At 39.6% G+C, this 26,685-nt stretch overlaps 2 protein-coding genes across 2 annotated transcripts; both read right to left on the minus strand.

The window, feature by feature from the left end:
* Positions 1-66: 66 nt before the first annotated feature.
* LOC125576095 (proline-rich receptor-like protein kinase PERK10) lies at positions 67-633 on the minus strand. The gene has a single exon (XM_048735446.1). The coding sequence runs from the start codon at positions 631-633 to the stop codon at positions 67-69; it is 567 nt and encodes a 188-aa protein (XP_048591403.1).
* A 1,647-nt stretch (positions 634-2,280) lies between these two features.
* Positions 2,281-7,224, minus strand: LOC125576096. The gene is made up of 7 exons (XM_048735447.1): positions 6,923-7,224; positions 4,075-5,393; positions 3,633-3,747; positions 3,356-3,535; positions 3,173-3,272; positions 2,687-2,954; positions 2,281-2,606 (listed from the first exon to the last, which is right to left on the minus strand). Exons 1-7 carry the CDS (start codon positions 7,222-7,224, stop codon positions 2,281-2,283), a joined length of 2,610 nt encoding a protein of 869 aa, XP_048591404.1.
* Between the last annotated feature and the right edge of the window lie 19,461 nt (positions 7,225-26,685).

Raw genomic sequence — 26,685 nt, forward strand, 5'->3', positions numbered from 1 at the left:
TGACAGAAACAATATCATAAGCAAACTGGATATGTCCCTTGAGTATTTCACAGAAACAATTATTAATCACAGACACAATCTCATAAGCTTAAAATATTCAGATAGATAAGTAACTAACCACATGGTTCCAGGCTCGAAGGTGGGAGAAAGGCTCATGGTGTAGCGCTCTCGGCCGGGCTGGGAGAGAAGGGCGTTGGGAAGCCTCGTCTGGTCTTCAGACAGATTCGGTTCTACTGGAAATGGTGAGTTGGGGACTGGTTCATCCTCATCTGGACCTTCTGGAGCTTCAGTATTTTGTGAGTTTTGAGCTTCAGAACTGATAGGAGATTGTCGCCTAATAGAGACCGTAGGTTGTCGAGGTCGAACATTGGCTGAGATTTGAGACCCTCGAGGTTGTGGTGGTGGAGCTGGTTGAGAAAGAGGCGTTGAAGCAGCTCGAGGTTGGGTCCTCGGCGTAGACTCCTCGAACAGCTGTCTCGGAGGTGGGTAGTCACTCACCGTTGGTCCAGCTCTGCGGTTGCCACGAGGTGGAGGCTCTGTTGTCCTTGGAGTGAACTCATACTGCGGCGGTAGAGGAGATGGTTTAGACCGTTTTGAGGGTTTCCGAACCTTCTTCGTTGATGTTCCGGCCATCGTCTTCAGTTTCGAGAGAGAGCGATTAGGGATTAGGACAGAGAGTTTCGATTAGGGTTCTAAGTGTGTGGGGATTTTCGAGAGAGAGCTGTGTCGCTAGAGTAGAGAAAGAGTGATTTTATTAACTTTGGTCATTGGGTTTGTAGAGTTAATTGGGCTTAAGCGGGGAATGAAATTTATGGGAGGGAAATTATTGGGACTAAAGGGGGGAATTATTTAGTTGATAGGAGGGACATTAAATTAGCAAATTTTGTGGACTTTACGGGTTAGGGATGGGTTACGAAGGTTTAGTGTGTTGGGGGTTAGGGATTTTCTTATAATGAAACAAAATGAAATCATAATGTACTTTTATAATATAGTTTAAAACACAGTTTACAAAAATATATTTCAATACAATTTAAAACAAAATTTACAAAATAAAAGGTTAAGACCCGCCCCTTGGGCGGGATGAATATTATATATAAATTATTTTGAATTATTATATAATTTTTACATATTATGAAATAATAAATATATATTGAATAATAAAAAATTTAGTAACTATTACGTATGTAATTAAATAGGTACAAATACTTAAATAAATTTTATTAATCGAGACAAATACTTTTTCTATTTTATATGTTATAAAATTAAGTTTACATGATATTAACATAGATATAAACTACATTTTTAATATTGACATCTGCTAAAAAATATTTTATACTCATAGTATTTTGATCGTTTGTATTTCGCTATAACAAATTTTTTTAAATAAATGATAACAATAAAAAAATTATGGGATGTTTAATAGTTTTAGTAATTTATAATTTTAAAAATATTCAATGCAAAGTTTAAAATCTAAATATTAAGTTGTCAATAATTGTTCAAAATGTTTATCAAAAAAATTTAAAGAAAATTCGAAATTAAAATACTTATGTATTTTATATTTTATATGGTATATAATTTATTTTTAAGAATATTAATATACATATATATAATATTTATTAAATGAGACTTCCTACTTCTGTAATTTCATAATCATTTGTATCTTGTTATAACATAAAGTTTAGACCATGGATCACAAAAGTTTCAATGTGAGATTTTTAACAACTTTAGTCATTTATATTCGTTTTTAAAAATTCAAAATATAGCATATACGAAAAAATCTAAATTTTTATTATATAGTTAACATGATTGTTTAATTTATTTTAATTAGTTAAATTTTTTAAAATGATAGAGAATATAGTATTTTTTATCAAATCTTTTATTATTCAAAATCATTAATTGTCATCTATACTTTAGCCACAGTAGGTAATTCCGTGGTTTTTATTTAAGGAAACAATGAAGAACATTTATAATTAGTTTATGGTTAGTTTAATAAAAAGTTTATTATACATTTATATGGATCAACATATTTTTCTAAGGATTCTAAGAATGATTGTGGTGATGACATGTGGCTACAAAAATATGTTGTGATGCTTCTCTTTTAATATATAGGGGATATTACAACACACTAAAACAAAGCTCACAAATTATATTACAATACACATTAAAACAAAGTTTACACAATTATATCACAGTACACACTAAACAAAAGTTTAAAACAAAGTTTACAAAATTATATTACAAACACACATTAAAACAAAGTTTATAAAATCATACTACATTTTAATAGGGTTCTTCTCCATCTCCATCATCAGAAGAAGACGATGATACATTACATTGGAATTCATCCTCTGGTTCAACATCTTCCACATCAATATCAAGATTTATAGGTTGTACCCGAGCATGAACCAAATGGTCGACTGCAAGTTCTTCAATTGTAGTCATTAAAACAGCATCATCATTTTCTTGTTGCAACAGTGTCGGTTCTTTATCTTCATATTCTCCTGAAATGATTCTCCTTGGATTCACTTTTAAAACATTGAGCCACGACTGCTTTGGTTTCTTAACGTACGGATACGGGATATAACAAACTTGATCTGCTTGAGACGCTGTGCAATATCAAATAATAAAAATATAATTAAATTAACTATCAAATTATAAAAATTTAATTACAATATAAAATACGTACCTAGAATAAATGGTTCGTATTTATAGTATTTCCGCGATGAAAGAACGTCGACGATGCCTCCATTTCTCCGTCGAGTGCCTCTACCAATTACCGGATCATACCACTTACACTTAAAAAGTGTGACTTTCAAATTGACCGATCCCTCATACTGAATTTGTATGATATCAGTCAATATCCCGTAGTAATTGGCTTCATCGGATGCATTTGTGTAACTTTCTCCTTTAACACTCACACCATAGTTACATGTCTTTCTTCCCTCGCCATGCTTCTGCGTATGGAACAAATAGCCTTTTGTGAAGTACATGGGCCATGTTCTGGCCCTAGTCAGGGGTCCATTCGAAATATCTTTAACCCACACAGGAAAATTATGTGTGTTGCTCCAATAGCTAACCTGCAACATATATATACATATATATATATATATAATTATAATATATATATAATTATAAACATTTAGTTATATAATGGTATGTTAGTCAAACGTACATAATCTTTCACCCATATATGATATTCGTCAGCTCTCTTCGCAGAGAGGTCTTTTTTGGAGAGGTCTGGATATTTTGCACTAAGAAAATCTTCAAACATCCTATATTAGCCAAACACAAATTAATATGAGCAACTATAGTTGGATAAATCAATATGGAAGATGATAATATTATCAAATTATACCTCTCAAGTGGCTGAAAATAATCACAATTGCGTAAAACATATGCATGTGCGCATCTATAGTCTTTCTCGGAAAGCCATATTTCTTGCATTTCTCCACTTGGACGTCCTACGTGCGTAAATATATCAGGTACTCCAGGAACATGATATACGGGGACTTCACCTTCATCAAATCTTGTGAACCTGCACAAAGGATTATGAAAATAATAAATATTATATATAACAAAAAACATTTTTAAACACATTAAAATTAAATATGAGGAATAATGATAGTGTTTACCTTGATTTGGTTTGTATATGATCAGAAAAGTAGTGTTCTGAGAAGTAAGCTATCTCCTCGTTGATATATGATTCGACAATCGAGCCGGCCGCAAATCTTTTGTTCTTGGCTTTTGCTTTCAATTTTTTGAAATTCCTTTCAAAAACATACATCCACCTATATTGCACAGGTCCTCCTAGTTCAGCTTCGTATGGGAGATGTATAGGCAGGTGTTGCATGACGTCAAAAAATGATGGTGGAAAGATCTTCTCCAAATTGCAGATGATCATAACAATGTTTTTTTTAAGAATTTGGACATGATTTTTCTGCAAAGTTCTCGAGCAAAGGTCACGGAAAAATCCTCCAACAGCTACAATATTCAAAATACATTTCTTAGTAATACATACTATAATTATATATAAAGCTGTATCATTTCGTAATATATAAAACTATACTTAAGTACCTGATAACGCAAGATGAACATTCTGGTCAAGGAGTTCTGAAAAGATAAATGGAAGTAGCCGCTCCATAAAAACATGGCAGTCATGACTCTTCATGCCAGAAAATTTGTTGTTTTCTATATCAACACAATTAGCTAAGTTTGAAGCATATCCATCTGGGAATTTAACCGCATGTTTCACGCATTCCAATAAACTTCTCCTTTCGTCTTCGTTTAGTGTGTAGGGAGGAAATGGAGCTTGACCAGAACCATCAAGATGTAAGTGTGGCCGATCACAAAATATTTCCATATCCAATCTTGAATTGATTGTGTCTTTTGATTTACCCTTAACATTCATAAGAGTATTCATGATGTTGTCAAAAAAATTCTTCTCTATATGCATCACATCAAGATTATGTCGGAGAATTAGGTCCCTCCAGTATGACAACTCCCAAAATATGCTTTCCTTGTGCCAGTTATGGTACTTCCCATAACCAGACTTCTTCTTTTCATGACCGTTTCCACCGCAAACAGACGTTTTTGGAGGATTGACACCCTTTAATCGTTCTGAATAAACTTGTTCACCAGTCAAAGAATCAGGTGGATCTTCATTTACCGCGTTTTTCCCCTTCAAGAAATCCTTTCTATTCTTTCTCAGTGGATGATTAGGAGGAAGAAATCTTCGGTGACAATCAAACCAACACGTCTTCCTTCCATTAGTCAGATAAAAAGCCTTTGTATCTTCCATGCAAATTGGACAAGACAATTTACCATGGGTCGTCCATCCTGATAGCATGCCATACGCCGGAAAGTCGCTTATCGTCCACAGTAACACGGCTTTTAGATTAAAATTTTGATTCAAAGACACATCATATGCTTCGACTCCAGTTGACCACAATTCTTTTAACTCCGCAATCAAAGGTTTGAGGAAGATATCAAGACTAGCTCGTGGATGATTTGGCCCAGAATTCAGAATTGTAAGAAACAAATACTCTGTATTCATGCACATATCAGGGGGTAGATTATATGGAGTTAAGATCACAGGCCACAACGAATGATTACGAGACATCCCAAATGGATTGAATCCATCTGTACATAATCCAAGATAAACGTTGCGAGGTTCTTCGGCAAACTGGGGATGCATCTCTTGAAAATGTTTCCATTCTGCCGCATCAGATGGATGACACATTTCTCCCTCTTTTGATCGGTGCTCAGCATGCCATCTCATTGCCGCTGCTGTCTTCTTGCTCTGATACATTCTCTTCAGCCTATCAGCTATAGGTAGATACCACATACGACTATATGGTACCTTGGTTCTACGTCTTTTGTCCTTAGGCTTCCATCTGTCCGCACCACAAAATTGACACTTTTCCCATCTTTCAACTTCTTTCCAGAAGATCATACAATTGTTAACACAAACATCAATTGTATAATATGGGAGCCCTAAATTCCGCATCAACTTTTCGGTCTCGTAGTGTGATTCGGTTGCCGTATTTCCTTCTGGTAAATAGTCTGTCAACATTTGACATACCGAATCTACACACTTTTCACTCAGATTATAATCTGCTTTGTTTTGCAAGACCCGAGCAGCTAAGGATAACTGCGACTGCCCTTCACGACAACCATCATACAAACGATTTTGTGCTCCTTCTAACAAATCGTAGAACTTCTTCGAATGGTTGCATTGTGGGTCTACTACATTTTGATAACTATCATCTTGTTGATAGTTATCAAAACTCACATTATCCCGAAATGCATCATTCACCATATCAACATAATTATTATCTTCATTACTTACTTTTTCACTACCACTTAAATGTGTCGGGTCAACATAACTTGTTCCTAATTCCATATCAATTTCTTCTCCATGCTTATACCATACATAATAGTCTGGCATAAATCCTCTATTATATATATGTTTCCAAATTTTTGGTCCCGGAAGAAATTTATCGTTCCGACAAACACTACATGGGCAGAAAAACTTACCGCTATTGCTCTGTGCTAGAGGCTGACTGCTCGCAAATGTCATAAATTGATCCACCCCCGCTATGAACTCTTCTGAAAATTTCCCCGTATCTTCATCGATCCTCTTGTACATCCACTCGCGAAAATTTGAATAATTGTAATTTCCAGACATTGTACAACATAAAACTTTTGTTTTCTAACTTTAGTTTTCCTAGAATTTTTTATTTTTTTTTCTTGTAGTGATTTTCTACGAGTGAGGAGAAGAAAATGGGCTAAAGCATGTATATATATAGAAAATGTCCGACTAATTCGCGACCAATTACCGACTGCCTGACAAAAATTAGGTACAATTGCAAAAAAAATGTAAATCACGTGTTGTACCGGTTTTTAGCGACTGATTCGCAACTGAGTTATGACCACATATATCAGTCGCAAAATAGTCGCAGAATTTAAGACTGATTAGCGACTGAGTTATGACCACATGTATTAGTCGTCAAATAGTCGCAGATATTACGACTGATCTGCAACGAACGGTTACCGACCCCATAACAGTCGCTAGTTAGTCGTTATTTTACGACTGTCTTGCGACGAATTCTCGTGGTCCCTATTAAGCGACTAAATAACGACTGAATAGGCGCAGTTGCAAAGCAGTCGCCAAAAAGTCGGAAGATAGTTGTTAAATTTGGCGACTACGCTATTAGTCGCAAAGTGCAGTCGCCAATCACAGGTTTTCTTGTAGTGAGAAGCATCTTCTCTTGTGTTTCTGAGCTGGTCCACCACGTCACTTAAATTATGACTACGCCCCTTTAGCAATTCCCAATTAAATCTCTCGGTTTCCCTTCGTGGTCCTTCTAATGCACCACTACATTTCAAGCCTGTCATCATATGAAATTCTCTTATAGAGAACCTCATTGGCTGCGCACCGAAATGGAACCAGGCTTCATTCTCCTTGACATAAACGATGCTTCTAGTGAGAATGGCGTAGACTATCTTTGCTGATAACTTCAATCCTCTCTCACTGAGCTTCATTATAGGTCCCAGAAATGATCCTCGGACTCTTATCATCTCATCTGGTTTTAGGATGCTTTTGACAATAGAGATATACTCTGAGCCGGAATATTGGTTGATTGCTGACTTTTCCTTTGGCTGTGAACCAATAGGATACTTCAGCTCTGGCAGTGCTAGTTTTAGAGGTACTGAATCTCCCATCTTGTTTCTATCCTGCGTAGACAAGAAAAAAAAAAATCCAATTTTCAGGAAGGGTTTCCTGAAACAATACAAATCCTTCCTGAAGTCTATACACATGCTTTCACATGAACTAGAATTCTACCAATCATATTACGTTAAAACGAGCAAGTCTATACACAAGCAAAAACCAGGAGACCAATCTCTCAGAAAGAAAATACACATAAGGTTGAATCTGCAACATACCTCAAAGAGATGAATTACGCTCCAACAACTTTGTGTTCCCACAATTCAAAAGTCTTTCATTTGCTTCGCTGGTTAATAAGAAAGAGTAACAAACAAATCAAAATCAAAACGCAAGCTTCCCAAATTTTAATTCAAAAACCCTAATTTTAAAAAGTTACATAGTGATTTGTGTCCGATTTTGAGAGTAGAGAGAGTGACGCTGATGATTAGATAGCCGGAGAAAATGATTAGCGAGCCGGAGAAGATGATTAGCGAGCCGGAGAAGATGATTAGCGAGCCGAAGAAGATGACTAGCGAGCCGGAGAAGATGATTCCCGAGCCGGAGACGATGATTCCTGAGTCTGAGAAGATGATTCCCGAGCCGGAGACGACGATTCCCGAGTCGGAGACGACAGTGCCGGTGAGGGTTTGAAGATTCCCGAGAGGAGACGACACGATTCGCGATCGAAGGAAATGAAATGTTTTTTTTTATTCTTATAACAAAGGGTATAAGGGTAAATTACCCCTTTAATGAAACCTATTTTTGTGACTTTCTCCTTCTAGTGCTATTTTTGAGACATAAACTTCAAAATGTGCTATTATTGACAATTGCCCTTTAAATAAAGTCTTCTGAGCAAAATATATTAATTTGAATAAAATCTTCTTAACATATATGGTTTTTTTAATATTAAAGTAAAAAATAGAATTTGTGATTCAAATATCATAGAAAACACATTTTCGTGTCCAAAGATATGGTTTACGTAAAATCTTCTGAGCAAAACATAATAATTTGAATAAAATCTTCTTAATAGATATGGTTTTTTTCAATATTAAAGTAAAAAACCATATGTGTGATTCTAATATCATAGAAAACGTATTCTCGCTCTTAAACATTATATAATAACTTTAAATAAAATCTTCTTAACAAATATGGTTTTTTAATATTAAAGTAAAAGTATAATTTATGATTCAAATTTGATAGAAAACACATTTTTTCGTTTCTAAAGAAAACCATTTTTATTCTATTGGCTAACTTTTGTAAATTGTTCTCAGGAGAAATGACTTTTTTTTTTATTATTAAAACTGTCAAATAGATTTTGTTCTTATAGAATATCATTTTAAAGAATATAAATAAAGTTATATCGATTAGACAAAATCGTGGTTTGTCATGCAACTAAACCATGATGCATTGGTTTTGCTTGGACCAATCAAACAAACCGAGTGTAAACTAAGGTAGAGATCACATTGCATACACACTAACAAACATGTTATGTAAATGTGAATAAAACATTATGTTAAGTTACAATTAATGAATAATGGCAAAAAATGTAATAAGTCTAATAAAGAGAAGATAATTAATTAGAGAGGGTGAGAGTGAATATGGTGTTGCCACCTAGGAAATGACATTCTTGTTATTAACACATGAGCTTAAGGTTAATCTCTGATAAGGCTCCTACTTTAATACTAAGGGGATTATTGAATCATTAAATGTTGTTTTTTGTTGTTATCTATTAATTACCTCTAAGCAATGTTTTGAAAACCAGACCGGATACCGACTTGGTGTAGCTACCGATTGACGTTGGACCGGTTTAACCGGGTATTCTGTTTTTAAAAATTACACCATAAAGTGAAAAATAAAACAAAGTGAACACTATATATATATATATATATATATATTTACATCATATTGACCTAAAACAAAGTAGCTCTTTTATTAACTACAAAATAAACAATAAATATAAATCTAGTGCACTATATATACGATAAAGTGAATACTATGTAAACTAAAATTGATAAAAACCAAATGATTAACCGTTCAGATTACCGTATTTATTTATTTTTACAATTAAAATTCCAATTTATATAAATATGTCAAAATAAGAATAGTATATGAGAGCTAAAAATATTTTTATACATCATTTCTTATGAAATAAAATTAAAAACTAATTAAATAGTGATAGTCAAACATTGATTTTGACATAGTAATTTAATTTTAATAACAATTAAAGACACATTAATTATAAGTTAATCTTTTAGAATCGGGTTTTGAAGTTGACTCAGATCACCGGTTTTACCGGTGTTTTTGCCAGTTTTACCGATTATGTTCAAATCCGGGTTTCAAACCAAAATGAACTCGGCTTCTTATGGTCGGACCGGTTCTACTGGGCGGTTTGGTACGGTTTTCAAAACCATGCCTCTAAGTTACCATACTAATTCATCACAATAAATTTTATACAATAGATTTTAAAATATTTTATACGCAAGTAACATTAATTACTTGGTCTTATTAATTACTAGGGACATTGCTCCCGCGCAAGCGCAGGATTGTGGACAGAATTCTTGTTTCATCTCAATATATGCTAGGGGTATTGTAGTTGTGAATTTTGCGTTTTGAGTTGTTTTTCATGTTTTTTTAATTGTTATAGGGTTAGAGTTGTGATGATGAACTGTGTATGCATTGTTCTCCATTTATGAAGGACTAAACTGTGTTAGTAATGTGATTGAATAGTTTATATTGTTGTTTGATGTGTTACTGAGACTTATTGTTTGTTGTCTTTTTTATTTGTTTTTTGTACTGTTGAGAGTAAATATATTATATTAAAGTTGTTGAGAGTACCTTTTGTTTCTAGATATTTTTTCTCCAGCTTAGTTGTGTAAGTTGTGTGTATTAAGTAATAAATTTTATTATTCTTATTATGTTTTTTATATGTTTTTATTTTATTTTTAAATGTGTTGCTCTTACCGGACCTTTAAAACAAATACATGAAGACTTGTATAAATAACTATAAAATGAGTGACAGTTCTGAGTATTTGAGCTTTAATGAGTTTTAAACGAATTTATGGATTTTTCATAAGAAGACAATAGCATTGGCATGTTGACATTGGCCATGTAAGCTATTTTTATAAGACAAGAGGAGAGAGCAGGTGGAGCTGTTGTTGCCACATTTGTGTTTGTCGGGATTGTCTCTTGTATCTCCTGTTGTGGCTGTGTTTGTTTATCTATTATTTGATGTGTAATATGTAAACAAAAATCGTTGTTAGTTATATTTATCAGAGTTCATAACTTACTCTGCTTTTTTGTTTAGGTAATTTCATTGATCTTGGTTGTCGTCTTCGTCTTCTTCGTTGCGAAAGTAATTTTGCAAATTGTTAAATAGCTGTCCGTGTAATAAACCTCACGAGCTAGTTAATTTTTGGTTGAGAAAAACTCCGCTCGGCCAGTTTGGAGTTGGTCGATCAGATTTAAAAATAAAATCGACCCGGTGAATTAATACCTCGACGGGACTGTCTTGTGGTCGAAAAGCCTCTCATTGATAGTTCTGGTAGAGTGTTAACAATGTTGGTCGAATTTTATTTAAGCTAGGCAAGTTTAGTTGAAAGCAAGACGAGATTCGAAGGATGATAAATTTTAGTCGAAAACTGTAAGAAATTGTCGTTAAGTTTCTTAACTAAATTCCGACCAGTCTAATACCTTCACCAGCTATTCTTCTTGCTTTCTCAGTAAATCAGTCACATGAGCTGCACCGACCTGCTTACTTTCTTCACTAAAGTCACATGAAAGTCACAAGCTGGTTGCTTGTTTAATAAAAACAAAATAATCTTTCTTCAAAGGAGGGAAAGGACAGCAACTTGCTTTGGTTTAAGTAAACCCTCAGCTTAAGCAACCCCTCATGCTATAAAATACCTTCTTCTCTCTTCTGGACGTCCTGTTGCACAAGAAAAACCAGAGAAAATTTCAGAGAGAAAGAAAAGAGAAAAATCTGTGAGAAAAACTCATGCAAAAATTCAGAAAAAATCAGAGAAGAGAAGTGAGCATGGACGACCGTTTCTCACCCTTCTGTGAATTTAATCAGTGAGTTTTCGAGTGTTTAAGAGCTGAAGATTTGGCGTCCTGAAGTAGAGAATCACCCATGTTCTTCAGCCTTTGATTTTGATCGGTAAGATGGTTGTGGATCAGTTTCTGTGAGAAGTTTTGTTGGTTTGCATTCACTGGAGATAAATTCTGAATAAATCCAACCATTTATTCTTGTGGTGTTGATCAGGTTAATTCGTGGTTAGCTTGAAGAGAGACAACCAGTCAAGTTTAATTAGTTGAGTAAAACCGGTAAGCCTCAGCTTCTTGATTCAGCCATGTTTTGATGAGAACCAATTGCTGTATGTTGGTTAACCTGTCAGGATCAGTTGTCTAAGGTCTTGTTCTCTTCAGTCTTAGTTGGTTTATGATTTAATCAGTCTCATAGAACCAGTATACAAACTAATAAGAATTATGGGAATTAAACCGAACTGATTTGATCTTGTTTAGAACTGAATTGAGCTGAGTATGTTCTGATCTGATCTGAGCCGAGCTGTCTATGGTCTGAAATTGTCTTGAACTGATGTCGTCTGAGTATAACCGAGTTAAGCTGTTGGGAACTGATTAGAACCGGAGTTAGCTGAGCATGAACTAAGCTGATATGAACCGAGTTAAATTGTTAAAGCTTGAACCGAGCTGAACATGGTATCAATCTGTCTTGAACCGAACAGATATGAGAGAACTGAACTGAAATGTTATGAACTGAGTTGAGTTTCTTCTTGAACCAGACTAGTGAGCCTTATGTTCCAACTGTTATGTTTTGAATTCAGATGGCCAGGGAGAGTATTCTGATCAGCCGGATCCTTGTGATGGTTCTGAACCGAGAGTGATCCAGAAGTGAAGTGTGATTAGTTTGAGCTCGAGTCTAGTCTTCCTTAGCCAATCTCATGGATTTAAAGGTGAGTCTAGATAGATGATTAATGAATTATGAATGAGTATGCATGATTGCATATTGAATATGGTTGATTAATTAAAAATTAATCATGAATTAATTAAGAGATAATCATTGATTAATTAAGGATTAATTATGGATTAATTAAGGAGTAATGATGGTTGATTGATTAAGTATTATCCCTTGATCTATATTTATATATGAAGTATTTATCTAGTTTAAATACTTAAGAATTAATAAGAATAATTCTTTAAGGTTATCCCGAGCCTTAGTACTTGTTCTCAAGTACTAATCTATAAGTATTCTATTAATAAGTGTGAATCATGTGAAGTCTTATTGTATACTCACTCTCCCGAAAGTCCCGCATTGCCGTGAATTGGTCCTGCAATATGGATCAAGGTCATGAAGACACGATGATGGGGTCGCACCCTGGAGGCCGTGTAACTGCATGCATCGTTGGATGTTCTATCTTGGAATATCTGATGGAGATGATGGTTATATTTATTCTCCGTTAGGCTTGCCTTGGTGGTTTTCCGGGTTTATCATATATATATATATATTAAGAGTATGAATGATTGGCGGGTATCGTGGAGGTGATGTTTAAGATAGATTCACACGGATGGATTGAGAGGCCTTATAATTATATTAATTATGGAATATAATTCCACTGCATTCAAATGGTGTCGCTTGCTCGGGATACTATTGATATGTGTTTGGGTGTGGGATTAGACTCACTGAGTAAACTATTTACTCATGACTCATTTGATATGCAGGTAACCAGTAGATGGGAGACCTTTACTCTAGGACGGGAAGGAACGGCATTAGCCAGCGGTAGTTTTATTATCCTTGCAGTCGTTTTGATATACTTTATGTATAAGGTTTGTTGACCGAAAACCTCGAGGTTAATCTATAAGATTTTGTAAGATTCTTTTAAATGAATAAGTATATAGTGTATAAGAATGTTTTTCAAGTACGGGTTTCAAATGATATTAGTCCTTATCCGGACGAACCAACTATTGGGTATTACTCTTAAGGTTGTAACGCCTCGGGTTGTACCTAATAGGATATGTGTACTTAGGCGGTTGGCCTAAGGTACCTGGATTTATTTCGGGAACTTCGGGTTAGTCGTTTATGTACACATTGTGGCTTCTCGGTTTGGTTTAAGTTACGAGTGATCGGCTGTGCATGTTCTTGTTTGATTGTTGCACGGCTGGTCGAGTCAACTTATACTTAGACCAGATCGGGGGTGTCACAAAGGTGGTATCAGAGCATGGTTATACGATGCTTGAATGGGACTTGTTTCAAACGTTTTTCGAGTCAAAATGAGTCGCAAGGATAATTAGAATGCACTGGGTGGTTCCTTCATCTTAGGATAGATAGTCAGGGGTAGTTACCTTACTGTTATCTTTCATACGAGATGCATTAAGACAAGCTCGACGGAGTGGAGTGTACTTACCAATTTTGATCCTGTCAAGATCGAGATTCCTACAGTCATGATTGAGCTTTCTACCGTCATGATTCGGTTTGTTATCGTTATGTTTTGGTTCAATCCGGTCATGCTTCAATCCATTATCATCATGATCGGGTGAGCTAACAACGTGCTCGGGTTTGCTACCATCATGCTCGGAGTTGGTATCATCATGCTTTCCTGCGGTTCCTACAATTTCTAGTGTGGATATCGATATTCAAAGATAAATGAGACAGAGTTGACACATCAATTACAACTTCGGCCCGTGTTTTATTGAAGTCAAAGTTGACGTTGTTGGTGATGATCCGGTTCAGAATATCCGACTTCATATGACTTATTCTTTCCGCTGCTCATTTCAATCCAGCTTATGCCCAAACGTACCAGAACCAGAGACGTACAAGCCTGATTGATTCAGCACTTGATTCAAGCTTAACGTTGGTGGCGGAGATAGTTCAGCAGTAGTACAAGACGATGGACGCACCAGCACCATTCCGTTGCAACAAGACATCTTGAAGTTTGTGAACAAGATAAAGAAGTTGGGACAACACCGACAAGTACTAAACCATTTGATGTAGATTTTGTATAGAGGAAGATTTCGAATGCAACACTAGGAGCAGAACAACTAACGTGGCCCATTGTTCAGAAGATTGCAAGAAGGATATGGAACCATACATCATCAAGAATGATACAGTAAGTTGGTGATTAAGCGTCAAGCATCATTTGGGAAATGTTAGTCCAAGTTAGGCGGATTTCTTTCAAGAGTTCAAGATGGAGTGTTTTCTACCCAAAACATGGGACCGATATGGAGTTCGCACAGTGAGATGTTTCCGCCAAGATTTCGAAGTCAAGTTAATCTGATTCATCCATTATGGTTTGGAGGATGAGCTAAAGATCATGAAGATGTACTATTGTGACTTAGCCATTAATCTCAGAGTAACCCAAACTATAAAGCTTAAGAGCTATGAGGAGTTGGTGGAGGATCACATGAATTCTATAGAAGCCGTTTTTACTGAAGAAGTTTACCAAGTCATGCAGATTATTTAACTATCAACCTATTCAGATAGAAGGTCAGTTTCAAGTAATGAATCAAGAAAGTCGATGGAGATAATTTTTGTTCGACGTTTCATCAGATCAAGACCGAGGACCCTGAGTTGTTTTGGTTTTGGCTAGCAAGGAGAGTAAGGTGATGATTGTTCAAGTATATAAAATCCTCGATCGCTTACGTCATTCGCGCGTCGGTGGTGCCAGCAATGAGTACAAAGGTTATCCTACCATGGCCCATGAAGTTACCCGATCTTTTTACCTATACCTAGGGTACCGCTTGTTAAACTTGTTCGCTTTCCATACCATTAGTCACTAACTAAGTGTTTGGCTATTTTGGTAGAGCCTACACTTTATAGTTGTCTGGACCGTCAAAACCTCTGAAAAGGTCCAATCACAGGTTTGCTTCTTATCCCATTGCGTGTTGTGTACATTTTAAAAATTTATGAATGATTAAATAAATAAGTGAAGGAGTGATCAAGGTGTCGTATGAGACCTTGCCTATGGATGGAATTTTCCGCCCATATTGTGTTTCATGCGGGAACAACACATAGGTGTAGTTCTCGGGTAGTGTCATTGTTTTAGGAAGGATTCACTTTAGTGATAACAGGTACACTGTTCTTATTCGTGGAAGTACTGGCTACCATTAAAAGTTATGGTATGCCTTCGTATCCCATCCCCATTCCTTAGTACTTCCATTAGAGCGGTTTGTTTCTATCTAGAGTGAGATTGGCTATCTAGTTATCGAGCTCAATTAGGATGTTGTTGAGGAAGGAAGTCTTTGAGAGAAGACCAGTTACCGTTGGCCTGCAGTGGTATTCTACTAAGTGTTGGAGCCTCGCTCATATCAGTCTGGAGAGTTGGGAACCTTTTGGGAAACGGTGAAGTGGCGTATTCCATTATCATCATAATTGGGCGGAGAGAAAATAACAAGAAGCAGAGTATCGAGGACATTTAGATAACTAGGGAACATGAAGCTATGTTTAAGAAAGTGGAAAATTTGTTGACATCCAGAAGTAACCCGTCAAGTATTCTGGTTGAACCTTGATTCGCTGCAATAGCCTAGGTGTTGGGGTCAAAAACAGTCATGACGGAATTAACACTCGAAAACCCTCGGAAATCGTGTTTCCGAAAAGATAGTAAAAGAAAAATATGATTTTCGTAAAAATTAACCAATACAAAGTTTTTACGAAGAAGTATCCTTGAAGGCTCAAAGTGGACAAACTAAGCTCGGTCATTGTGCAACTACCGCACATGCACGCTATCTGGTCGCTATGTAGCAACCAAGTCCGAGCCAAGCTCGGTCGCTACGTAGCGACCAAGTGTCTGTCCCCCTCGTTCGCTACGTAGCGACCGAGCTCAAGCCAAAGCTCGGTTGCTACGTAGCGACCGAGCATCCGTCCCGCTCGGTCGCTACGTAGCGACCGAGCTCGGCCAAGCTCAGTCCCTACGTAGCGACCGAGCATCCGTTCTGCTCGGTCGCTATGTAGCGACCGAGCTCGAGCCAAAGCTCGGTCGGTACGTAGCGACCGAGCTCTTCCAAAACATTGATACAACACCAGTCCATGCATTCTCGTCAAACCTTCGATGATATCTCCCGAAGACCGTAGTGAACTCGGTTTATGTTTTCCGCTATTCTAAATCATCGATCAAACTTTGCGGATTGAAACCGCGGAAAGTTCATTCTTTATCAAAAGAAGTCGTAGTAAACGCTTCGAGTCGGAAGACGGCCCTAAGGGACCTAAAACACGACTCGAGGCCCACCCTACGATTTCTTAACCAAAAGCCCGTAAATCGTGATACAATTTACACTTGGCGCGCAAGGAAAGATAAATTTCAAGTTTCCGCAAATAAATACGAAATTTTGAGGATAATTACGAAGATCGGAAAAAATAGAATATCTCCATTTTATGCTATGACAGCTTAAGGGCAGAAGAGTAAAAGCGTAAACCGACCTTGGAGCGAGTATATAAGGATTCCTAGGCGAGAGGCATGGAGAGAGACTTTTCCAGAGCCGTCGTAGCTGCGACTCAATTAGGTTTAGCCGTCTTAGGGTTGCTAGAACTAGGAATCTCGCCGACAGCTCTCGAGCCCAGGCTTATACCTTGTTGTAAACGCTCATACGCAGATTCGGAATAAGATCTTTTTTGCTCTCTTTTCGATTTCTTATACTTTATCGTTGTTATTCTCGTGTTCTGATTGCTTGACGTGTGGTAATTAGCAGATATCCGGGTCCTCTGAAAAATTAGGGTTTTCCTAGTTTCCTTATTTAAACGGAAATCGACAGTGCGAATTTCGGATCCCACAGTTTGGCGCTAGAAGGACGGGGATACGGATCAATCTAACCCGCAAAAGCCACATCTCGCTCAATCAGACATGTCAACTAACGACGGGGATAACATGCAGACTCCTCTTAACGGAGGCAGCGGCACCGATCTCCACACTCCAGCAGCGGACGTATCCGCGACCAACGCACCAGCCAACGCCACGGCGCTCGAGAAGTTTAAAAAGATGTTCGCCACCTTTGAAAAAAGGTCAGAATAACAGGACAAGCTCCTGAGCACCTTAACCAAACAGGTTGAAACCTTAACGGCAAGAACTCGAGCAATCCGTCCCTGCGGAACCACTAAAGTCCACGGGAAAAGACTCGACTTCGATACCCCACTCGATAGATCTGGAGTTGCGCGGGAACGTCCTTCGGGACAAAACCCTAGCGAGAAATCTCCCGTCGAAAAGGGAAACCCCGAAAGTCCTCCGACTCTCGCAAAGGATTCAGAGGACAACGAAGCCGAACGCATTGACCTGGATCCTAGCGATGTCTCCAGCGACACCGACAAGGACGTCGACAAACATCCAAGAAGGACCAGAAGCCGATCTGCTCGGGAAAGCTCTCTGTTCGACAAACCAATGACGGAAGAGGAGGAAATCATCTATTGGAACGAACAAGAAGAGCTGTCCGAAAAGCAAAACGAGCTCACTCGCAGTAAACGCCGACAGGCTCGAAAATCTACTTATGAGACATCGGATATCCGCGATCTTCGCGACTATATCACCATGACTGCGGCAGAAGTAATTTTTGTTGCCTCCAAGATCGACAGACTGCTGGAAGTGGCTCGGAAGACTCCCTTAACCACTCGCATCTCAGATATGAGGGTTGCCGATCCGGGAAAGATCAAAGTACCAACATATGACGGTACGACCGATCCAAAGGCGCACCTTCAGGCTTTCCACATTACGAGGGGAAGAGCGAGACTGAAGGATGGCGAAAAAGACGCCGGCTATTGTCGCCTGTTCGTCGAGAATCTGGAAGGAGCAGCCCTCGAATGGTTCGCACGCCTTAAGCGAAACTCTGTCGGGAGTTTCCGACAGCTCGCATCAGAATTTCTCAAACAATACTCTATGTTCATAGATAGAGAAACTTCTGATGTCGATTTCTGGAGTCTATCCCAGAGAGAAGACGAACCGCTCCGCGAGTTTATCAGCCGATTCAAGCTGGTAATGTCCAGAGTCAGTGGGATAAGCGACAAAGTGGCCATCGACGCGCTCAGGAAGACGCTCTGGTACAAGTCGAAATTCAGAAAATGGATAACCCTCGACAAATCGCGGACGATCCAGGACGCCCTCAACAACGCAACGGATTACAACATAATCGAGGAAGAAACAATAGTATTGTCGCAAAAACATAAGTCGGCAAGACCATCCTCGAAAGACGTAGATCCAAAAGCAAAAAAGAAGAACTCTCGTAACGACAAGTATGTCCATCACGAGGGGGAAGATCTTCAAGGGGCGCATAACTACGCGATCAATTCGGACCAAGGTCGCACCACGGGTAATACGTGGCCCCGCAATCAAGGGTATGACGAAAACACCTTCTGCGAGTTCTACCAGTCCCGAGGACACTCCACGACCAACTGCAAGGTCTTGGGAGCAAGGCTGGCCGCGAAGCTACTCGCTGGAGAGCTCTCGGAAGTAACCAGCGTCAAGGTTCTCATCCTCGACTCCGATCGCCCTCCAAAGACGGACATAAATCCGCCCGCTGAGAAATCCCCTCAACGAAACCAGCCAAGGGATAAACGCGGCAGGAGGCCGGACGACAAGGGGAATGATAACAATCGTCGCAGAGTCAACATGATAATCGGAGGATCTCAATACTGCGGCGATACTGTTTCGGCAATCAAGGCTTACCAGCGGAAGGCAGAGTCAAGTGCAAACTGGCCTACATGGTCTCCTCCCCGAGATGGCCAAAATTGCTCGATCACCTTCACAAAAGAGGAAGCTGGTGGCATCGCTCAACCTCACTGCGATCCGCTCATCGTAGATCTCGTCATACGAGACCTAGAAGTCCGAAGGGTACTCATCGACACGGGAAGCATGGTCAATGTAATCTTCCTCGACACTCTCAATCGAATGAGCATCGAACTCGGGGAAGTAATTCCGACGCCGAAACCGCTCACGGGTTTTTCAGACGAAGTATCGATGACTCTTGGATCAATCCAGTTGCCAGTCAAGGCCAAGGAGATCACGAAAATCGTCAAGTTCGCGGTAGTCGATCATCCCGCTATCTACAACGTGATCATGGGAACTCCATGGCTCAATGCCATGCAAGCAGTTCCATCAACCTACCACCTGGGTCTCAAATTTCCGACCCCAGGTTCCATCAAGCAGTTCCATCAACCTCCCATACTCGGCCAAAAACGCCCCAAGGAAAGACAATTTAACATACTGTGCCGACGCAAACGCATCGGAGGGTAAAACTCAACACGAGTATGAAACTGACGCCACAATTCAACCGGGACATCCGGAAAATAGCGTTGACCCGGCCACGATCAACACGGTCAAGGCGGTCAGCACGACGACTACCGCCGAGTAAAGACGCTCGCGGCATGAAACAGAACTACGAGATGGCTTGATCCTCGAAAGGGGTACGTAGGCAGCTCGTCGAAAGACAAGTTCAGCTATCCCCCTCTCTAAAAGGGGGGGGGGGGGGAGTGGGTGCATATACTCGTATACTCCCACTTAGGAAAAGATTCATTATTGTAATCGAGTTTTTAGAAACTTCAAAAACTTTTATTACAATCTACATTACTCATTTTTATCGAAAACGTTTACGCTTCAGTTAAACGCAAAAACTTTCAGGACATGCCTAGAAATGTTAAGACTCTTGTATGCGGCCTCATCCGGCCCAAAATCACAAAATTATCATCCTTCAAACATACACGTATAGTCCTCGAAACAACTCCGAGACATCGCAAAGTTAAAATTCGAAGATGATACGAACAAATTGTCCGAACGCGACCACAAAAACCTTACACCCCGTTCGTCGATTGGCCCGACGAACATGCCAGCCGTCTTAAAAAAATGCAACTCGATCACTCTTTTGATCTCAAACGTCCAACACAAGGACGAAAGCGCGCTACAACAAAAATCCAAAATTTTGGTTTAACACTTCCAGTTGGCTTAAAAATTGCCTTTGAGAAGATGCTCGATTTGTATCATACAAGTCGTATAAGCTGAGAACCTATCGCCGGATTTTAAATCGGTACGAGTCAGGAAGAAATCGCAACAGGAAAAACGATAGTCGGCTAGTCACCGCACAAACCTTAAACCGAAAGTAAACCTAGGTCTTGCCCTAAACCCATCGCATTGGTCTCAAACATCTCAAGACATGATATCTAAATGATACGAGATCTTAAACCATGTCTTTCCGCTCACATCTCAATGTTCCCGAAAATGTAAGAATAAGTAATTTTCTACGAAAAATCACGAACGAACCAACAGATTGAACATCTCATCGGAATTAAATATGAGACGACAATTCATATTTACTTCGAACCTACTCAGGAAAATTCAAAATGAAATATCCATCATATATATAAAACCGCGTAAAGCGGTAAGGGATTCAAAGCCACCAACGGCCAGTGCCGATAAGCAATAAAAACGGCCAAAACAGGCCCATACAATCTCTCGAAATAAAAGCCACATTCGGCCACAAACATAGAACGGATAGACAAGCACCTCCCTCTCAATAATCACTCCACCTCTCATGGTCCAAATTCAAAGTCCCCGGACAACGAATCACCGAACGCATCCGCGGGACGATCCACTTCCTCGCCCCCATCGGGAAACTCAGTCGCAACCTCCTCAGTATCAGGGGAAACCGGGATGGAATCCCAGAACCCTTGGATCCTCCTGTCGATCGAGGGAATGAGCGCCTCAGCGGGGGCACGTTCGTTCATGCCGCTCTTCATCAAGCTCATTTCTTTCTCGAACACATAGTCATCGGCTTGCGTCCTCCAAAGACTTCCGACTGAACCACGTCACTCACGGAAATCGCCCACCGAGGTAAAGGCATCCTTGAAGTTCTCATACTCGACCTGGAACTGAGAGGCACGAGTCTTCATCACCTCGACGATTTCCCTTTTGCCCTCCCTTTCCGCCTTACGGATAGTCCGCGCATGATCGCGAGCAAGTTGCGCTTCTCGCTCCAACATCTCGCCTTGCACGCGAGCGAGATCTCGTTCCGCTTTCTCCGCTTTAAAACGATAGACCATAGCTTCCCGATGGATCGCCTCAATGGCCGAGCAAAGCAAGTTAAGGCCCTGTGAAACCAATTAACACGTTATAAGCAGAAAAAGAAACATCTAGGCAATCACAAATATTTTCGAAAAAATCATACCCCGTTGATAATACGAGACCCTTCCGCGACAAGCTTCGGCCTCCCTGTTTCATTCGTAGGTGGAGGAGCATCGAAGCCCAAGGGTAGACCAGCTAAGAAATCATAGAAGTCCGGAATAGGAACCTCGCTAGAACCGCTTCCGTCGCCATAAGCAAAGTCTGGATCCCATCCCGGAAGCATAGAATCGTCCATCAAAAACTCTATGTCACCAAGATCGATATCCTTCCCCTTTGACGAGTTCCACCCCGTCGCAGCAGCGGGGGCAGCATCGGGACTCTGATCTTCGGGCTCAGAGTCGTTCCCCGCTTCTGCAGGATCGGGACACACAAACCTTAGCGCCTTCCGAACTCGTTTTGGCGTAAAGGAAGTCCAGAAAAACGGACCATTCCTAAGAAGGTCCCTCACTTCAATGATATCCTCGGGGAAAAGGGGCAGCTGGTTGATGAAGGGACGATCGTTCGGCAACCTCCGGAGTAGTGGGATACAACTCTCTTCGACAGACGCAGCGTCTATACGAACAAAGAAGAAAAATTTCTTCCACGAGTTGAAGTTGGAGCTGAACCTCTTAACCACCGACATGAAGCTCCGAGGGACCAGCCTATACTTGTCCTTATCCTTGACAAGCTGTAGCGTCAAAAGCGCTTCAAAGTGATCATCGGAAAGGGAGAGACCATGCTCATAGCTCAGGATCAGGATTCCAATAAGGTGTTGAATGGCAAGAGGATTCAGCTGGTTTATCGCCACCTCGAAACGATCCAATACTCGGACGACGATTTCAGGAATCGGGAACCACAAGCGACAACGCACTACGAACACTTCGTAGCAAGTAAAGTAACCCTCCGGGGGGTTATCAGCGCGTTCACCTCGACGAGAAACCCGGAACTCCACCGTACTCTGAATGCGGTAGAACGATCGCATGATCTCGAGGAACTCGGCGGTACTCCTGCTTGGTGCCCCTTCCTCGTTTGCACGATGGGTCAGGACCGGGAACAACTTCCCTTTGGGAGGAGTCATCGAACCGTAATGCGCAACCCACCATGCCTCATTCTCGGCGAGATCTACCGAGTGAGGCATTAACTCCATCTTCGGAACAATGAGCTCTTCATGAGCACTCGCGGACGAAGATCCTTTTCTCGCTATATTTTTCTTGCTCGACATTTTATACTTCTCTTCTGGGAAAATAGAAGGAAAGGATAGAGAGAAAGAAAGAAAGTTTTTCTTAAGAGAAATCTTAGAGAAAACAAGAAAGTGAAAAAAATTGTGAAGCAAGTTACCTCCCTTCTTATAGGCATGAGAATTTACTATTCAAACTCGGACTTTCGGATATTAATTCCATCCAACACGCCTAACTTGCCAAACACGCTTAACCGCACGCTAGGACTCTACGATGCATGGTCCTAACGGGCTGGGGGCTAACTGTTGGGGTCAAAAACGGTCATGACGGAATTAACACCCGAAAACCCTCGGAAATCGTGTTTCCGAAAAGTTAGTAAAAGAAAATATGATTTTCGTAAAATTTAACCAATACGAAGTTTTTACGAAGAAGTATCCTTGAAGGCTCAAAGTAGACAAACTAAGCTCGGTCATTGCGCAACTACCGCACATGCACACTATCCGGTCGCTACGTAGCAACCAAGTCCGAGCCAAGCTTGGTCGCTACGTAGCGATCGAGCTTAGCGACCAAGCGTCCATTATGCTCGGTCACTACGTAGCGACCGAGCTCGAGCCAAAGCTCTGTCGCTACGTAGCGACCGAGCATCCGTCCCGCTTGGTCGCTACTTAGCAACCGAGCTCGAGCCAAACCTCGCTCGCTACGTAGGGACCGAGCGTCCGTTCCGCTTGATCGCTACGTAGCAACCGAGCTCTTTCAAAACATTGATACGACACCAGTCCATGCATTCTCGTCAAACCTTCGATGCTATCTCCCGAAGACCGTAGTGAACTCGGTTTATGTTTTCCGCTATTCTAAATCATCGATCAAACTTTGCGGATTGAAACCGCGGAATGTTCGTTCTTTATCAAAAGAAGTCGTAGTAAACGCTTCGAGTCGGAAGATGGCCAAAAGGGACCTAAAACACGACTCGAGGCCCACCCTACGATTTCTTAACCAAAAGCCCGTAAATCGTGATACGATTTACGCTTGGCGCGCAAGGAAAGATAAATGTCAAGTTTCCGCAGATAAATACGAAATTTTGAGGATAATTACGAAGATCGGAAAAAATGGAATATCTCCATTTTATGCGATGACGGCTTAAGGGCAGAAGAGTAAAAGCGTAAACCGACCTTGGAGCGAGTATATAAGGAGTCCTAGGCGAGAGACATCGAGAGAGACTTTTTCAGAGCAAACTTAGCACATAGAGCAATTTAGGCAATTTTCCGTTTTTGTTATTTCGAGCTGCGACTAAATTAGGTTTAGCCGTCTTAGGATTGCTAGAACTAGGAATCTCGCTGACAGCTCTCGAGCCCAGGCTTATACCTTGTTGTAAACGCTCATACGCAGATTCGGAATAAGATCTTATTTGCTCTCTTTTCGATTTCTTATACATTATCTTATACTTTATCATTGTTATTCTCGTGTTCTGATTGCTTAACGTATGGTAATCGACAGTGCGAATTTTGGTTCCCACACTAGGCATCTATCCAAGTGGTTCTAGCCGAATTCAAGTAGCAGTCAGAAGATTTGTTTGGAGAAAGGTTTCGTTCGACTTAGTTATTTTCTGTGGAGTGTACCCATGTCAGTGGTAAAGAAGAAGAACCAGAGTTTGCGGTTATGTTCGAGTATAAAATCAAGGACGTGACCATCAGGGTCAAGTATCAAGTTCTAGAATTGAAGAATGGTTAAGATCGGTCGCAAGACGCAGTTTTATTCCAAGGACGTTTGATGGACGCTTCACGTTGTAGTAAATATTTCTGCACGGAAATTGGAAGTTAGATCCCTTAGTAAGTAAATGGAACAAGGAATTGTTGCATATTTACAAAAGATCGCTACTACTACATAATGGTCGTACTCAATTTCAGTTATCGAGATTCGAAGTTCTGTGGATTGGCCGGTTACCATCAGAAGTTTGTTCAAGAGTTAGAAACCATATCCACCAATTAGTTGATCAACTGAGACTGGTGTTACCTTGAAATGGAGTAAAAGTATTGATGAAGTATGGAATCAGTTGGAGGAAGTATCTACGTTTATGCATATCTTAGACTTGCATGAGCCTAACCAGCCATATACTACTACATGGATGTATTATGTGTTGGTCTAGGTGAATTCTAATGCAAGACGATATGGTAATCGTTTATGCATCAAGTAAGCTAAGGAAGCATAAGGAAAACTATTTGATGCACAAGTTGGAGTTGGTGGCAGTTCTGTTGCACATCAAATTTAGTGATCATTACAATATGGAGAAAGGATGTAAGTTTTCACTGATCAAAGAAACCTTAGGAAGAGCAAATATTGCTGCTTATGCTTTAAGAGGAAGTGATATTAATGATGATATGGAGTAGGATCTCAAGAATCATGAAGCGGAATTGGGAGTGATTTATTTTGCTGCCTTATAAGGAGAGAATAGAGAACCTTCAAGATTGCAAGTAGAAAATCAAGATGGCTTGTTCATTCGTATTTGAGGAACTTAGTTGAAGGATTAGAATCTAAGGAATTCATAGAAGGAACTGGGTGAAGAGAATTTCGAAGAATAGTATGAAGACTGTGTCATGTACAAGTTCATAAAGTGGAGATGTGGGAGAAGGAACCCAAATTCAACCTAAAATTAAGCAGATGTGAAGTAAATCCCAAGGAAGATTGAAGAGTGCAAGGAAAAAGGTATAACCATAAGGCATATGGGAATGCTCAAGTTGTTAAGAGATCAGAAGATGTATTAACAGAGAAAGTGTGAAGTCATCATACAAGAGTACTTCGTTGGTAAATCAAGTTTGGTATAGGCGGACTTGTTGATTCCTCAGTTACTAGACAGAAGAAGGATATCATAAAGTAATAGAACAAGACTTGGATATGCGAAACTTCAGTGAGATTGAGTCGTTCAGAAGTGTTTGAAAATTATCTCAGATAGGTAAGAAGGGTACGGAATACTGTAAGGGAAATCATTCCTGGAATAAGTGTGTGTGTGTGTATTTGAGAGTGGCACCCTTGGTCTGAATCATGTTAGTGTGATTGATCATGCATGTTCTTGTTTGATTGTTGCACGGTTAATAAAGTTGACGTTGACCAGACTGAAGATGTTACCTTCACGTATGGCACATCATTTGACGTTCCATATTTCCATGTTATTGAACTGGAGGAAAGCAGATAGAAAGGTTTCAGAAGTAATGGTATTTAGAGATTCAACGATGTCAAAGGAAGTATGTAGACCGCAGTATATGAAAGTTATGTGCGATGAAGAATTGGTTATCGTGAAAGTGTTTGCTCAGAAAAGAAAGAATTGTTTTAGAAAATTTGGGGAAATCCGCAAATCTGTTATTTGGTCTGTACCGAGTTGTTCAGAGTTGAAATGGTTATCTGTTGATCGGAACTTCTTTAGTTATGCTATTGGTGAGCCGATTTTGCGTAATCTTATATCAGACCCAGTATGATAGAACAGCTGAGACCAGAAAACTTGTAACCCTATTTAGCCTATCCTAAAGGTCCTTTGCGGATAGGTGAGCACCATATAAGAAGATTAGAGAAAGGAAAAATTTGTAAAAGTTCAAGTATTTGGGGAACCATCAGTTGTTTTGACACGGGCAGATGAGGATAAGTTCAGAGTTGGTTATCTTAAACTTCTTGCAGAGACTCCAGTGTTCAGTAAAAGTATGTACAGCTATGTTTTGAGAATTTGGGGACGAATTCTTTTAAGGGAGGAATAATGTAATAACCCTCACGAGCCAGTTAATTTTTGGTCGAGAAAAACTCCGCTCGACCCGTTTGGAGTTGGTCGTTCAGATTTAAAAATAAAGTCGACCCGGTGAATTAATACCTCGACGGGACTGTCTTGTGGTCGAAAGGCCTCTCATTGATAGTTATGGTAGATTGTTAATAATGTTGGTTAAATTTTATTTAAGCTAGGCAAGCTTAGTTGAAAGCAAGACGAGATTCGAAGGATGAGAAGTTTTAGTCGAAAACTGTCCGAAATTGTCGTTAAGTTCTTAACTAAATTCCGTCCAGTCCAATACCTTCACCAGCTATTCTGCTTGATTTCTCAGTAAATCAATCACATGAGCTGCACCTACCTGCTTGCTTTCTTCACTAAAGTCTCATAGAACCAGTAGACGAACTGATAAGAATTATGGGAATTAAACCGAACTGGTTTGATCTTGTTTAGAACTGAATTGAGCTGAGTATG

Source organism: Brassica napus, chromosome A7 (genome assembly GCF_020379485.1).
Source record: "Brassica napus cultivar Da-Ae chromosome A7, Da-Ae, whole genome shotgun sequence".
In the NCBI taxonomy this organism is placed as follows: domain Eukaryota; kingdom Viridiplantae; phylum Streptophyta; class Magnoliopsida; order Brassicales; family Brassicaceae; genus Brassica; species Brassica napus.

Excerpts from the sequence above, each read along its gene's own strand:
- LOC125576095 (XM_048735446.1), bottom strand. The coding sequence starts at position 633 with ATGGCCGGAACATCAACGAAGAAGGTTCGGAAACCCTCAAAACGGTCT.
- LOC125576096 (XM_048735447.1), bottom strand. The coding sequence starts at position 7,224 with ATGGGAGATTCAGTACCTCTAAAACTAGCACTGCCAGAGCTGAAGTAT. Across the intron at positions 5,394-6,922 it reads TTCGGTGCGCAGCCAATGAG|ATGGAAGCCTAAGGACAAAA; the intron begins GTTCTCTATAAG and ends TGGTGCGGACAG. Across the intron at positions 3,273-3,355 it reads TATTTTCAGCCACTTGAGAG|GATGTTTGAAGATTTTCTTA; the intron begins GTATAATTTGAT and ends TGGCTAATATAG.